The sequence below is a fragment of the Terrapene carolina genome, unplaced genomic scaffold (genome assembly GCF_002925995.2).
Source record: "Terrapene carolina triunguis isolate 2854851 unplaced genomic scaffold, T_m_triunguis-2.0 Scaffold30, whole genome shotgun sequence".
NCBI lineage: Eukaryota > Metazoa > Chordata > Testudines > Emydidae > Terrapene > Terrapene triunguis.
Genome location: NW_020664381.1, coordinates 549,335 through 564,969, shown reverse-complemented (window position 1 = coordinate 564,969; position 15,635 = coordinate 549,335). Strand labels below are relative to the sequence as shown.

Below are 15,635 nucleotides of genomic sequence, written 5' to 3'. Positions count from 1 at the left end.
TGGCACCTTTAAGACTAACAGAAGTATTGGGAGCATAAGCCATCTGAAGAAGTGAGGTTCTTACCCACGAAAGCTTATGCTCCCAATACTTCTGTTAGTCTTAAAGGTGCCACAGGACCCTCTGTTGCTTTTTACAGATTCAGACTAACACGGCTACCCCTCCGATACTATTCTATTTATTACATTTCACAGGAAGAATAAAAGAAGGTAACGGTCTTGCGACATCTGAAAAAAACTGACTGGAATTTTATTTAAAAAAAATTTACTTGTATTGTAGTTTAACCAGTTGACACACAAATTAACACACAGTAAGACAGTTCAGTATTTTTTACTTGAGTGGACTGAGCTGATCCTGGTCACAATGAAAGTCAAAACTGAACTCAGCTATTCTAGTCTTCTCCTTAAAACCATCTAGCGTGACTGTTCTGAGAGGCTTCAGAGGAATTACAAGACATTCTGTGTAAATGGAAACTCCTCTCAAGTGCATTTGCTGAACACAATCAGGCCCTTCTCCAACAACTAAGTAATTAACATTTAATCGAGCATGTCACAATCACACTTGTAAGTTAACAATTTTATAGTTCACCACTCTGAATTTCAATGCCCAAATGTAAATCAGACAACCGTTCATCTATGTGAAATATCTTCACAACTAAAAATGTGAGATCAAACTTCATGAAAACAAGACAGACTCAACTGTAAGGGGATGTATTTCCACTCTGCCTGGTTTAGATTCTAATATACATACATACATACATACATACATACACACACACACACACACACATCCACTCCAATGTACAGGTATTTACTTTCATAAAGATGCCACGTTTTGAAAATGTTAATTGTGTATATTAAAGAAAATTTGTATTCATGATGTATTGCAGAGGTGCTTTTGTATCTTACCTTTACATATACATTTCCAACTAGATGATCTCCAAGGTTATCACAAACGTTCATCTCCTCAACTTCACCATATTTTTCTTCCATTTCCGTGAAGACCTCCTAAATATAGAGAAATTTATTAAAAACATATTGTGCAAATTAGATGGATTAAACATATCTACAAGACAATTAATCATTACTAAGCAGGAAGACTGTTCTCTCTCCCAACACCCATCATACATTTTTGTTCTAAGACTGTAAATTTCTGGGCAGGCACTGTATCAGCCTGTGTGCATTGACAATATCTAATACACTGTGAGTACTACATGGATAAAGTAATTAACTACACAACTAAAAGGTAACTTTTCTTTATTTAGAAAATGAGATATACAAGACACTAAAGCCATGCCTTTTGGAAAGAAAAGCCAATCTTCCAGTCTACTACACTTAGGGTGACCAGATGTCCCGATTTTTGGGTCCTTTTCTTATATAGGCTCCTATTACCCCCGTCCCGATTTTTCACACTTGCTGTCTGGTCACCCTACACTTCAAAAATTATTAATTGTTTGCTAACACTGAAGTATACTTTTTAACTCAACTGTGTGAGGAAAAAGCAGAATGGGAGACACACCAAAAATAGACCATATAGTATTTTGTTTTGAAACTTAATCCAAGGTCTAATATAAACAATAGAGTTATATGTAAATTAAATAGAGACTACAGCAGGGACTATATGTTTAATATGTAAAACTGAAGTTATACAAAAAATATCTAGACACTAACAGGATACACATTTCAGTCAAGCAACCAAATGTCTAATTTGGGTTTTCTCCCCTCTCCACCATCCTTCCCTGATCACTCCCAGCATCCAATCTTATTATCATTTAAACAGTACACTCTGGGGCAGGGAGTGTTTCTTGTAATGTGCATTTAAAGCACTATTTATCAGATTAGAAGTGGTAAATCTGAGAGAATTATAGTCTTCCTTTTTCGGTCCCATCAAGGATTAGCTGGAAAGTTTATTTTTGTAATTTTTCACTGCCACCAACTAAACTTTATATGTTTGCCTTTGAAGAATATAATACATTTTAAACAGTGAATTTCAACATACCTCAAAGAATTCATCATAATGTTCCTGCATTTCAACATCGCTCACAGCACCTGCAAATTCCAAGAGTCATACTGATTAGAATCAATATTTGAATGACAAGACTCTGAACATACTACAAAATATATTTTAGAGAACAGAAGTAGTCATCTACCAAAGCATAAGAGATGCCATGTAGTTAACCATTAAGGAGTATTAAAAATAACTGAGCAGCTTTGAGTCCCAAAAGAAAGGAATATCTCAGTACGTGATACTAATATGGTCAAATCAAGACAAGTTTTAATCAGCATCCAAATGGTACATGCCAAATTTAAGGGGAAAGGATTTACTTTGAAATGTGAATAATTAAATGTAGAACCCCACCCTCTATCTGCCAATGGTTTACCTACACAGAAGGCAAGTGCTTTGTCACGTTAACTATTTTAAAGCATGATGATTATTAAGATTTCTCTTCCTAAAGGCGGAGCTTTGTTTAAAGATGTTCACTCCTCCAGTATAAATACACTAGTTTGAGAAATCACTGATGTGATTAAAACTGCAGCTCATCGTGATCCATTGAATTTGTTCAGAATACAAGATACGCTTTTCTTGTTCCCTCAGTAAAGAGTGAAACTATGTGGCTTTGTGGTAGAAAGCATTTCTCCATTTTATTTTTAATGCCAATTTATCTTTCTGTAATACTGCAGAATTTTTTTTTTTTTTTTAAATGCGAGAGAGGCTGGCCATATATTCACATTAGATCATATTCATGCCCCTAGCTGGCCTTTGCAGGTGAGTGCTGCTTGCCTGCTGCTAAAAATCTAATGTAAATTAAAATTTTGCTCATTTTTCGAAGTATTAAGTATAGCAAAATAAATTACAATAGATATTTTCAGTTCTACACCATTTTACCATACATTTTATTTAATAAGTCATATATATTAAAGCCAGATTAAGTCTTCAGTTAAATGGCTTTATTACGATCAAGTAGAGTAGCTTTAAAATAGATGTGGCACTTCATGCAAGAACAATGTTTTAACCTTTAAAATGCAACACCATTGCTTTACTGAGCAAAACCTGCAATATGACAGGAGGATGATCCAATAAAGCTATGTTTATTTGCCTCAGTCGCTGTGCAAAAACAGGTGCTCTGAACCCAGTCATTTCTGGATCACAGTGCAAATCATGCCATTTAGAACAGCTTTTCATCTTTACTGAAAGATGCTTAATATTAACCAATCAAGCTACCTAAGCTTCGTGGAACTATGGACAATTTTTCTCTATAAGGTTAAAGGGACACTGGTCAAGTAGTTTAGGCTCAAGATATTTGACCTTCCAGATTCAACATGTTTGCTTTTCAAGAGACCCTTGCCTATGCAGCAATTTAAAAAAACTCCCAAACATTTAGTCAACATTCACTACATAGAGACAGTTTAATAACTAACCATATTCCCAGGGCTGTGCCAACATCAACAATGATAGCACACTAACATCTGAGTGATTTAAAAAAAACCATCAGTTTGGGCTCCATTGGAAGAAAGGGGCATGATCAAAGTTTACCAAATGGGAAAGTGCTGAAAACTGATACGGACATTCCACTGTAAAACTAAGATTATAAAAAGAAATGTAAAGAAATTGGAAGTACTTGAGAGTGTCCCTCTAAGGTGGAAAGGGTAAGCATCATACACAGACTTCACAAACATTCAAGTTCCAGGGCTACCAGTGTCTGAACCTTGAGAAGCCCAACTACTAGATAAAATCAAGACTATTACTGGTCAAAATTAACATTAATCTTCTATGACAACAATGGAGAGGAAAATAGTAAAGCAACAACATTAAATAGCTACCCATTAAGAATATATGCAGTATTTAAATAGGGACAAAGCTGAAAAGATATGGGGAGGGTTTCAGCACACCCATTGATAAAATAGAGCTATAACTCTACCATACCAGGTATAGTTAGGCTCTGTTATACAATTACCCATCTATCAAGACAAACTAAAGTTTAAATATTAATATCCAATTCTAGTTTGGAGAATCTGTTTACCTAAAGACTCCTGCAAACTCCACGAGGGTCTGGGCAAATAAAGTCTAAACAGCTGCACGGCAAACCAAGCAACTTTAATTCTGTGCAAATTAGTTACCAGCTCACTGAGAATTTAGCTGATGTGTAGGAAGTACCCAACATCCAACTGCATATTTTTAGCAATACACAGATAGTAACACCGTAAACATCTATAACAAAAAGCCTATAGGCCAACAGAACTTTATAAACCCATACAAACTTCATAAGCAACATTCTACTTCTAAAGAAAAGCCCCAGTTTGACAACTGACATTAAGTGTCAAGTCGATCTAATCAAGTGCATTAGTTTTGTTATAAGATATGCTGTTTATGCTATCCTATAAGTTGTTTATCTTATGAATCACATTTCACTCTGAAATTAGTATTTGATTTCATAAAATAGAATGTTGTCTAATTAAATACTGGTAACCAGTGTTCCCTCTAATTGTTCCCACCCATGTGTGGAATGAATTTTGTTATGTGCACCAATATGGAGGTGGTGTGTGACACATAACCTTCATTTTGGTGCACACAACAAAATTCATGTGGTGGGCTGCAGGCAAGGGTTTGGAGAGTGGGAGGGGGCTCAGGGCTGGGGCAGAGGGTTGGGGTGCAGGGGTGTGAGGGCTCTGGGGTGGGGCCAGAGATGAGGGATTTGGGGTGCAGGAGAGTGCTCTGGGGCTACAGCAGGAAGAGAGTACTCCCCGCAGCAGCACCTGGACGGGGGGTGGGGGGGGAGTGTCTGGGGGGCTGGGGCCACAGGATAGGCACCCCACCTCTGGCCCCCGCAGGTCTGGCTAGTGCTAGGTCAGGGAGCGTTACCCTGGCCGTGACAGGCCCAGGCTGAAGCTAGATTCAAGGACTGCCACCCTGGTTCATGCCATGCTGCCCTGCCCGGATTCGGGCTGGGGTAGGGGAGCCCTGGCCACAGCAGGTCCAGGCTATGGCATAGTTGGGGCCAGGGAGCCGCCCCAGCCCAGCAGGCTGGGGGCCGGACAAGGTTGGGGCTGGGGGAGGGAGGGTTCCCTGAACACCTGTGCGATGCTAAATAGGCTGCTGCACGGCCATACAGGGAACTTAGCTGGTAACTAATCCAAACTAGTCTATGATCCAGCGGTTAAAAAAGTAATAACTGAACAAAACTTTACCACCACATGCTCAATGTTCAATTTGTTATAAAATATTAGAAAAATAACACCCATCTTTTTAGTTCTAAAGCCCTTAACGTCTTTTTCTACTAGTGTCATTGGTTCAATCGTAATGACAGATCAGTAGTCACAAATTGACAATCTCAGTCATTTAACTTCTGTTATGATGCACAGTACGAGACTTTTTGCCCATTTCCTAACTACAGAAGAGTTAAGAAATTAGTTCATAACAATATCCAAACTGCTTCCTTTCCCCAAGTGTACTTTTAAAATTATTTCCTACTATGAAAATATGTAACTTAGTTCTGGAATTTGAATTTTCAAAGTAAGGGAGAATTTTCAACATGCACTTATCCAAAAGGACAGCTGCAGAAGAGTAGCATTTGTCAGTCTATTTTTATCTTCTAAAGTAGTCACTAAATGGGAGCTGCATCATTAGCCTAGGACAAATATTTTTGCAAGCAGTCTTAAAGTTCCAAATTTGAGTGCTCTCAACATTAACATAATGATGGGAAACATGTTATGGATTAAGTTAATGTGTGACTGTCCTGCTTTTTGAGCAGCGAAGTCTAATGCATACCTTTAAAACATACAGCAAAAATATGTCTAGGATGCAGGCAAGTGGCAGAGGGGAAGAAGGGGGAAAAGGAGACAGCAGTGGAATCAAGACTGCTTTACAGGGGTTCCCAATTCAACCACTTTTGATATAATGGACAAATATCCAATTTCTCTTAAACAAATTCTTGTGTGTGGGGGGAGGGTGTGTGTGAAAAGGACAAAAAATTGTTGACACATTTTATGAAGCGTGGGCAGTTTGATCCATTAAACTAAAATGGTAGACCAGCTTAAGTCGACACTGAGCTCTGACAATCAAGCCCAGGGAACCAGTGAAGGAACTTGTATGAACTTACAGCGCAAACCGTCAGCAGACTGGGAAGAGTTTTGAGGGTTACGGTAAATGTTCAAGAGGGCAATGGTCTGAAATACAAAACGCAACAACTTTATATTATGGAAAAGAAATTTAACACGAAACTGGTTTCCTTTTGGTGATCGCTTTAGCCGAGTCTCAGTGCTGAAAGAGAGGTAGTTATTTTCTCCCAAGAGGGGAAATTTTCACTTAGCTGGTGACCTTTCTGAACCAACCTAACACTGTAAAGCAATAGAGATCTCATGATACTCGATTACTGTATTTTTACTTTAACAGTTACTTTGCTCACCTCCATTACAATTGAGGTGTTTACATGGGGTTCAATCAAAAAAAGTTTCCAATATAATGAATGGTATCCAAGTGTCATAGTAACAGCTGTAACATGTAAGGTATCAGCATACTCAGATGTTTGATTTTGGCCTTATTGAACAATTAGTGAATAAAACAACCCCTCAAAACATACTAAAACCAGCACAGACTCTAATGTATAACACAGTAATCATGGTATAACATGAAATCTCCATTTCCTAAAGAAAGGAAAGGTGAAATAAAATGCATGATTTTGGGCAACTTACCGTATATTATAAATATACCTAAGTTTTCATATTATATCAAGAATTTGAGAAATGCTTGCAAAGTAATCATTTAAAAAAAATGAATGCAACAATAAGTGACAGGGCTTAACAGTTACAGGATGTAATGCTCATGAACTGTGCAAATGATTTTGAATCAAGGAAGTCCAATTAGTTTATCTTTTTATAAAAGTCACTTTCTGCACTTTATAAACACGTACATTTACCAAGTTCTTGATATATGCGCAAGAAGAGTTCCATCACTTGTCCTGTTTGCAACAGCTTTATGTCAGCAGCTCAGAAGCCAACATTATTTTCTCATAATTATGAGTGGGCTCTTTAACACCATTCTTTAAAAAAATTTCTCCAACTGTGGGACTTACAGTGTGAGCCGTCAGCCGTCTGTGCACTGTTTTGGGGATTACGATAGATGTTTTGAATCAAGATGGTCTGCGGGGAAAAAAAATAAAAAGGGGAATTCTACTGGCTGCTGTGCATATAACAGACAATTGCAAAGAGACAACTATTCATAAGATATTTCCTTTTGTATTTGCAGAGTATCTTCTGAAACTGCATCCAAACCATCATATTATGAAAACAGTTTTAAATTAACCACCAAGAAAGAGCTGTGTTTGGTTTCCCTAGTGAACTGTCCCAAGTATATTTACTGAAACTGTTTATTTGAAGTAAGTGTATGACATCTTGTGTCATAAGTACAATGTCACCTTGCACTTCAAGCTGCTCAGTTATGCAGATATCCAAATTTATCTTAATTTAAACCAAATTCACTACTGTAAGCCTCGAAAAGCTGCCTTTGTATCAGTGCACAGTACATAGCATGTGATGCTGTAAAGTCTTTAAACTGTTGCCTCAGATATCAAGTTTTTCAAATATCAACTAGATACCCGCTACTGTCTCATCAAGCAGTTTCTTGGTGGAATTTCTGTTTAAATAATATAATAGTTTTAAATGTTCACGTTTTCCGATCCTTCAATAAAGATCAATATCCTTTTAGCCCTTCTGCTTTTTACTTGAAGAATTAGACCAGGCAGGCTTGAAACCTTACATTTGTACCGTTCTTCTTAAAATCAAGTTGTCTGAAAAAACAAACCATGTTTAAGTTAGTAAACTAATATTACATAAAATTCCAATGTCCATATAACTGTAATCAGCTCAAAGAGATTTAGATTTAATTACTTAATATACAAGTTTAATGTTAGTTTGCATGAACTTTCATCCCCAATTGAATTTAACTGGTGCAACGCTTTTGTTTTTTGATGCCACCAAGAGATTAGAACCTGTTAAATTACATTTAAATCATATACTGATTTTACTAACACATCAACCAAACCAATACCTGCACCAGTGGTGGCAACACAATAAAATATAACCATGGCAATAGCTCTCTATTAATAAGATCTGTTCCTCAATTTTCTATCACAGCTGATTACCAATATTTGCACAAAGTCTTCCATAATTAACCTATTATCACGTCAGATTCACTAGTGACATCACAATCCAGCTTGTGTGTAAAGTCCAATGCCACACACACACACACACTAGACTGTGACTTCACAACATGACCCTGTCAAGCCCAGCAGTTCACTTCAACTGACATCAGCTAAACAAGGACTAAATTGCCAGAGAGAAAATTGCTGGTCCAGGTTATCGAAACAATTACTTTTAAACTCAGGTTTAAAAAGTGATTTCTGAAAACATGTTTAAGCCAGACAGCATGGATGGCAAGTATCTATTAGATGTGTTGTTACAGGAAATCAGTGAAAGAGTTAGGAATCGAACCCAAGTCTCCCTACAACTAGGCCTGCGCTAACCCACATATACTAAACAAATTTGTAATCATCTAGAGAATAACAGGGTTATAAGGAATAGCTAGCATGGATTTGTCAAGAACAAATCATGCCAAATCAACCTAATTTTCATCTTTGACAGGATTACTGGACTTGTGGATAGAGGGAAGCAGTAGCTATGATGTATCTTGATTTTACTAACATTTTTGACACAGTCCCGCGTGGCACGCTCATAAGAAAACTAGGGAAATGTGGCCTGGATGAAATTACTATGAGGCAAGTGCACACCTGGTTGAAAGACCGTACTCAAAGAGTAGTTATAAGTGGTTCGCTGTCAAACCAGGAGGGCATATCCAGTGGGGTACCTCAGGAGTTAGTCCTGGATCTAGGACTATTTAACACTTTCATTCATAACTTGGATAATGGAGTGGAGAATATGCTTTAAAGTTTACAGATGACATCAAGGTTGGGGGAGTTGCAAGCACTTTGAAAGACAGGATTAGAATTAAAAAAACCTGGACAAATTGGAGAACTGGTCTGAATTCAACAAGAGGAAATTTAACAAAGATAAGTACTTCACTTGGGAAGGAAAAATCAAACGCACAACTACAAAATGGGGAATAACTGTGTAGATGGTAGTGCTGTTGAGAAGGATGGCGGTTATAGTAGATCACAAATTGAATATGACTTAACAGTTGCGAAAAACAGCCGTGAAAAAGGCTAATATTCTGGGGTGTACGAATAGGAGTGTCAAATATGTAAGACATAGGAGGTAACTGTCCCACTATACTTGGCACTGTTGAGGCCTCAGCTGGAATACTATGTCTAGCTCTGGGTGCTACAATATAGGAAATGTGTACAAACTGGAGAGAGTCCATAGGTGAACAACCAAAGTGATAAAAAGTTTAGAAAGCTGACATCTGAGGAAAATGGTCAAGAAACACTCGGCATGTTTAGTTTTGAGAAAAGAAGACTGAGGGGGGACCTGAAATCAGTCTTCAAATATGTGAAGGGCTGTTAAAAAGTGGAATAAGATCAACTTTTCTCCATGTCTCTGGTAGGACAAGAAGTAATGGGCTTAATCTGTAGCAAGGGAGATTTAGGTTCGGTATTAGGAAATACTTTCTAACTAGAATGGTAGTTAAACTCTGGAATAGGCTTCCAAGAGGTTGTGGAATCCCACTCATTGGATGTTTTTAAGAACAGATTTGATAAATACCTGTCAGGGATGGTCTAAAGTTTATGTGGTCCTCCCTCAGCACAGGGAGCCGGACGTGACTTTCTCAGGCCCCTTCCAGCCCTACATTTCTATGAATCCATATTGTAATATTAAAACAGCTTTTAAAAATACATGGTTTCTGACCACTCATTAGCATAGCTATGTTTGCAAGAGGAATTTTAAAGCAGCTTCTTAAAATGGGAGAACTCTATTGTAGACGAGATATTACAAGCGGTCTCTCCAGGTCACGGTTGAGGCATATTAGCAAGGCACTTCCACTGTTGCATATACTGCATTTCTGTGGCTAAATAGCTGGAAATGCAGGAGCTTTCCTAACCACTAAAAATAATTTATTAAATGAGAAATCATCTCTTTACCTGCATATCTTGACAATCAGCAATGATAGAAAACAAAGTAAACGTAAGTTGGAATTTAAATGTGGAAATTTTCCAGGAGCATGGAAGATGTTCTTTGAGAGAACTGTAGTGCTAACAAATCAAAAATACATGTCAATCAATGCCCCTCTCTTTTTAGCCTAAATCCATTCCTCATTTCACAGGTAACATTTAACCAGCCACAGACTGGACAATATGTAGAGCCAATTGTTGTATATCCTTAAGCAGCTAAGGTAGAGAAGCAATTCTTCCACACTCAATGGGCTAAGCAAGTGACCGCTAACACTTTTAGCCTAGGCCAAAGATCACGAAGGGGCAGGGGAATCTCTTCTGACCATGTCAGATAAGGAAGCAAATTTGCTTTAAAAAAAAAAAAAAAAATCTTGGAAGTTCTCACGTTTGGGATGGGTAGAACATGCTGCCATTGTTTGTGATGTAATCAATCTAGGATGGTTTAAGTGCCTAAACATCTCTGAGAAAGCACACACCTTACAGTTAGCACTGTTTGGTCTCTACTATAGACAAGCTTACAACAGCATTGCTCCCTGCAACCATTAGGGAGATAGGAGACCATTATAAATGCTGGGGGAGGAAAATGGAGGAAAAAACACTCCCTCCCCAGAAAAAAAAACAGTTTTTTGGCCTCAGTTAATTCTGGATATGGTAATTATTCATTTGAAGTGCTTAGAACCTACATTTAAAGAGATATGTACATAAATTCTACAAGAGGGAACAAACCTGGCTAAATGTTGGTTTATTGTGCAATCGAGAACATCTGTCCCCGTGACGGCAAGCTCCAATTTTGAAATAAAATGAACAGTTGACTCTGCAAGTAAAAAACAAGAGATAATTAGTCTATGGAAATACAAGGCAAGAGAATATTAATATGCAATTAGCATTTAACATAAAATGCACACTATCAACTTAACTTTAACGCACAATTACATAGGTCAATCAAACCAATAAAGTCCAAGACAGTAATGGAACTGGTTAGTTTATACTGATTCCCCCTCATCCGTGACCTGAGAGATCTGCTGAACTCCAGGACAATCAAAAGCACACAGAGCAGCTGCAATCTAAAGTACTTAAGTGTACTTATTCAGTACCTTGTTACATTCAGCATCAGTCAGTGGGAAAATATTCTCACCTGTAACCACTATTTTTTCCATTTGTTTCTCCTCCTTCCTCATCCTTTCATTTCTCCCCTTCCTCTCTCTCTCTTCATCCAGGCAAGCCCTAATTCTTTCCTCCCTCTCAGTCAGCTTCAGTCCCATCCCACCAGCTAAAACAGTCAACAGTTAAATAGTTGACAGTTAAGGGATGTCTACACTGCAGCTGGGAGGTGTGATTCCCAGCACAGGAAGACAGACTCCACTATCATAGCTCCCCTCTCTCCCTGCAGCCTCCAACACACAGTTCAATGCCCTGCTGGCTCCCAATGAAACATACAAACTGAACACATAGTATTTCTAATTTCACAAATGCAAACAACTGCTAGACCTAGCCTTGACTATTTCTCTTTATCATCAAGAGGTAATTTGTACCACAGTAGCATAAACTGCCCATGAACCAATGAGAACAGGACTTATTTACCTTGGTTATGAAAAGTAAGCACAGGCTCTAGATAGTACAGAGAGCAAGGAGAGTGAAAACTGCCAATAAGTGCTATATGCATACACAAAGCATAACCTTGCTTTTGTCTCAATTTACTTTTCTTTATCCATACACTCACAATTTACAATAATTCCTTCACATTTCCTTTTGTCGAGCTGAAAAGGAAACCAACTTGTTTACTGGCTATGTCCCCACTGTCCCCCCCCCGACACACACACCTTAACTGTGGTATGTTCACTACAGCCACTAAAAAGCAGAACTTAAATAATTGGTAAATTTCACATTGTAGCTCCAGCTGCAAAGAACACACAGAGGAACAGAGTGAAAAGCACTTAATTCTAATGGGCTGTGCATAACACATGTTGCATGTTGACACCAATGATTTTAATAAATTCCACTTTGCAGTCACAATTACAGGCATGGAAGAAATCTGAAGGGTGTTCAACTGTACATTTGGCCTTCTAGGCAGCAACTTCTATCACCAGATCACAGCATGAAACATTCAGCACACATTAAAGATTATATTCTAATTCACACCTGGCCTACACCTAGAATTTAGGTTGATTTAGCACAAAACTTTTCACAGCCCTGAGCAATGTAGCTAGGTTGACCTAACCCTCACTCTATGCATCCGAAGAAGTGAGGTTTTTACCCACGAAAGCTTATGCCCAAATAAATCTGTTAGTCTTTAAGGTGCCACCAGACTCCTTGTTGTTTCTAACCCTCACTGTAATCACAGATGGGAGAATTCTCCCATCAACCCAGCCACTGCCTCTCAAGTTTGGTCTACAGTGGCTCTCAACCTTTCCAGACTACTGTACCCCTTTCAGGACTCTGATTTGTCTTGTGAACCCCCAAATTTCACCTCACTTAAAAACTATTTGTTTACAAAATTAGACATAAAAATACAGAAGTGTCACAGCGCACTTCTGACAAATTGCTTACTTTCTCATTTTGTATTAAATTTTAGTTTGTACTGACTTCGCTAGTGCTTTTTATATAGCCTGTTGTAAAACTAGGAAAATATGTAGATGATTTGATGTACCCCCTGGAAGACTACTACCCCCAGTAACATGTGTGCCCCTGGTTGAGAACCACCAGTCTACACTAGCAACTTATGTCGGTATAACTACATGGCTCAGGGGTGTAGAAAACGCACACCCCTGAGTGACACAGTTATACCAACCTAACTTCCTATGCACTATGTTGATGGGAGGGCATCTCCTGTTGACAGTTACCGCCCTCTTGTGGTGGATTACCTACACCAACAGGAGAAGACCCCTCCCATCGTTGTAGGTAGCATCTTCACTGAAGTGCTCCAGTAGTACAGCTGCATCAGTGCAGTTTTGCTGCTGCAGCATTTTAAGTGTAGACAACCCTCAGAGATGGATATATTACAGCAGTGGTCTCCAACCTTTTTATGCACAAGATCACGTTTTGAATTTAAGATCAACCCAGGATCTACCCAACCCCTTCCCTGAGGCCCTGCTTACTCCATTCCCCCCCTCCCTCTGTCACTCGCTCTCCCCCACCCTCACTCACTTTCAGTGGGCTGGGGCAGGGAGTTGGGGTGTGGGAGGGGGTGCAGGCTCTGGGCTGGGGCCAAGGTATTTGGAGTGTGGAAGGGAGCTCCAGGCTGAGCCTGGGGCAGGGGTGCAGGAGTGAGGGGTCCAAGCTCTGGGAGGAAGTTTGGGTGCAGGAGGGAGCTTAAGGCTGGGGGTTACGGTGCAAGAGAGGGTGTGAGGTGCAGGCTTCGTCCGGGAGGCGCTTACTACAGGCGGCTCCTAGTCGGCAGCGCAGCAGGGATCAGGCAGGCTACCTGCCTGCCCTGGCCCCACCCCACTCCCGGAAGTGGCTGGCTAACCGGCCCCTTCCTCCACTGCAAAAGAGACTTGCCGGCAGCAAGCCACTTCCAGGAGCGGCGTGGGGCCAATGCAGGCACCTGCTGTGCCACTGGACTTTTAGAGGCCCGGAGATCATGATCGACTGGCAGAGGCTCCAGGATCGACCAGTCCATCACGATCGAAGGGTTGGTGACCACTATATAACTGCGATGGAAAAACTTCTTCCATTGCTATAGTATGTGTCTACACTATAGCAGTACTTGTAGTGTAGACATACCTTCAGATGCATGTCTCAGAACAAAGAAAAGAAAACAGAATACTGAGTTCACTCCAAATCCAAAGCTAAAAGCCTAACTACAAAACCTCTAATAATTCATAATACCCTCAACAATTTCAACTCAGTGACAATTTCAAAGTTTCATTTTCAGTTCTCCTCACAGAGGATGAATGGGACTGATGTGGGGGTAGGGGAGGGAATCATGTGCAGTCCCTAAAGGGATCAAAAATGCTTGCACGATTAACATCAATCCATTCCATCAAGTAGGCAGCAACATTAGCAAAATTCAAAAGCCACATACCCTCATTTTCTGACAGAAGGATGACCATGAGCCATCAAAAATCCACTTGGGCAATGACAGAATCAACGGCATCACCCATTTCTACAGAACCTAAGCTTGTTTTTAAGAGCAAAGCTAAACAAACAAGCAAAACTGCTGGCCGTCGAGTTTGCAAAAATGAATCTTCCAGACATCAATCAAGTGTAACGAGGATACATTAGTGCTCCTGAATGAGCACAGCAACGGCTCCAGGGCCTTTACTGATCAGAGCTTCACGAGCAGCAAAGCAACAGCAGAGCCGGGAGGGTCGTTTTCGCTATTGTAACCCAGAGCAGCAGGACCTGGATGGACGCGGCCGCAGGGTGTCGAGGAGGAGGCTCTATAGAGGGCGGTGCGGGGAAGGGAGCTACTAGCTTGAGCAGACTTTGAAAGGAGCCCTCGGCGGGGCGCTGGGCCCCATCCCCAATTGTTCACGGCTCCAACCCGGGACACGAGGACCCGCCCGGCGGGAGGCGCGCCCCAGAGCGCGTGCCCGCAGCACGACGGCAGACTCTGACCGCCAGGGGGAGCGCGGGAGAGCACGTGGGGCGCTGCTCCGCGCGCACAGAGTGTTCCCCTCCCTCCCCCCGAATGCGGAGGTGTCCGGGCCGGCTCCCCATGGGGATCGTCGAATAAGCGCGTGGAAAGGCTCTCTGTCGCGCGCAGCCCACTTGGCGCGGGGACAGTTAGCTCCGCTTCCCCACACGGCGGTTACCCACTGCGCGCGCGGGCCTGGTCTCTGGGAGGCAGCGCGCGCCGCCCAGTTTCCTCTCCCACCCACAGGAGGGAGCGCGCGCGCCGCCACGTTCCAATCACCAAGGCCGCTCCGCCTGCCCCAGGACGGGAAGCAATAAACTGCGGCGGCGGCGCAGGCTGGGCGCGCGCACGCGCGCTCCATGGCGCGAGAACCCAGCGAGGACCGTGGGGGGAGACCCCACGTTGAAACCCATTATATGAACAGGCGCCACGAGCCCGAGCCCCGCCATCTCTCCCCTGCAGGGTACCCGGAGCGCTGAGCCGCCGCCGGTGGCGCGGCTACGGGCACAGGGCACTCACTTGTCCTTCTCTGTGCCGAAGATGGAGGCCAGATACTCCGCCATCTCCCACCACCGACCGACCGACCGCCGGAGAGGCCCCGGCGCCGATTGAGTGCGTCACAGCTTCGCGCCGGAAACACTCCACCCCGCCCACCGCCTTCCAGCCACTGACCAGAGCATGGGGGAGGGGCTGCTACCATCCGCGCATGCGCCTCCACCGCCTCACCCGCTTCCCTTCCGCGGCGGGGGCCTAGGGCCCGCGTTGTTCTCAGACTCAGTCAGCGCGGGCTCCCTCAGCCCCGCGCGCCCAGCCTGGCCCCGCCCCCAAGGCTCCCGAGCCCTACGGCGGCCCGGCACGTGCAGACTCTCCATATGTCACGGGACTGGCTCAAATCAGCGGGGGTCAAACCCCAGCCGGGACAGGAGCTGCTCGTGCAG

The 15,635-nt window shown here is 41.9% G+C and overlaps 1 protein-coding gene across 4 annotated transcripts in view; it reads right to left on the bottom strand.

Annotated features, from left to right (window-relative positions):
• LOC113406407 (splicing factor U2AF 35 kDa subunit-like) overlaps positions 1–15,276 on the bottom strand; it is a 20,291-nt gene extending 5,015 nt beyond the window's left edge. Inside the window, exons 1-5 of one of the 4 annotated variants that reach the window (XM_026651112.1) lie at positions 15,217–15,276; positions 10,845–10,932; positions 7,068–7,134; positions 1,997–2,046; positions 907–1,005 (exon numbers count right to left, since the gene is read on the bottom strand). In XM_026651112.1, the coding sequence (XP_026506897.1) occupies positions 907–1,005; positions 1,997–2,046; positions 7,068–7,134; positions 10,845–10,932; positions 15,217–15,260 (348 nt within the window). In that variant the 5' untranslated portion in view covers positions 15,261–15,276. Of the gene's footprint in view, positions 1–906; positions 1,006–1,996; positions 2,047–6,095; positions 6,163–7,067; positions 7,135–10,844; positions 10,933–11,253; positions 11,276–15,216 lie in introns of those variants that run through there. The other 3 variants (XM_026651107.1, XM_026651123.1, XM_026651120.1) reach the window with 3 other exon arrangements.
• Between the last annotated feature and the right edge of the window lie 359 nt (positions 15,277–15,635).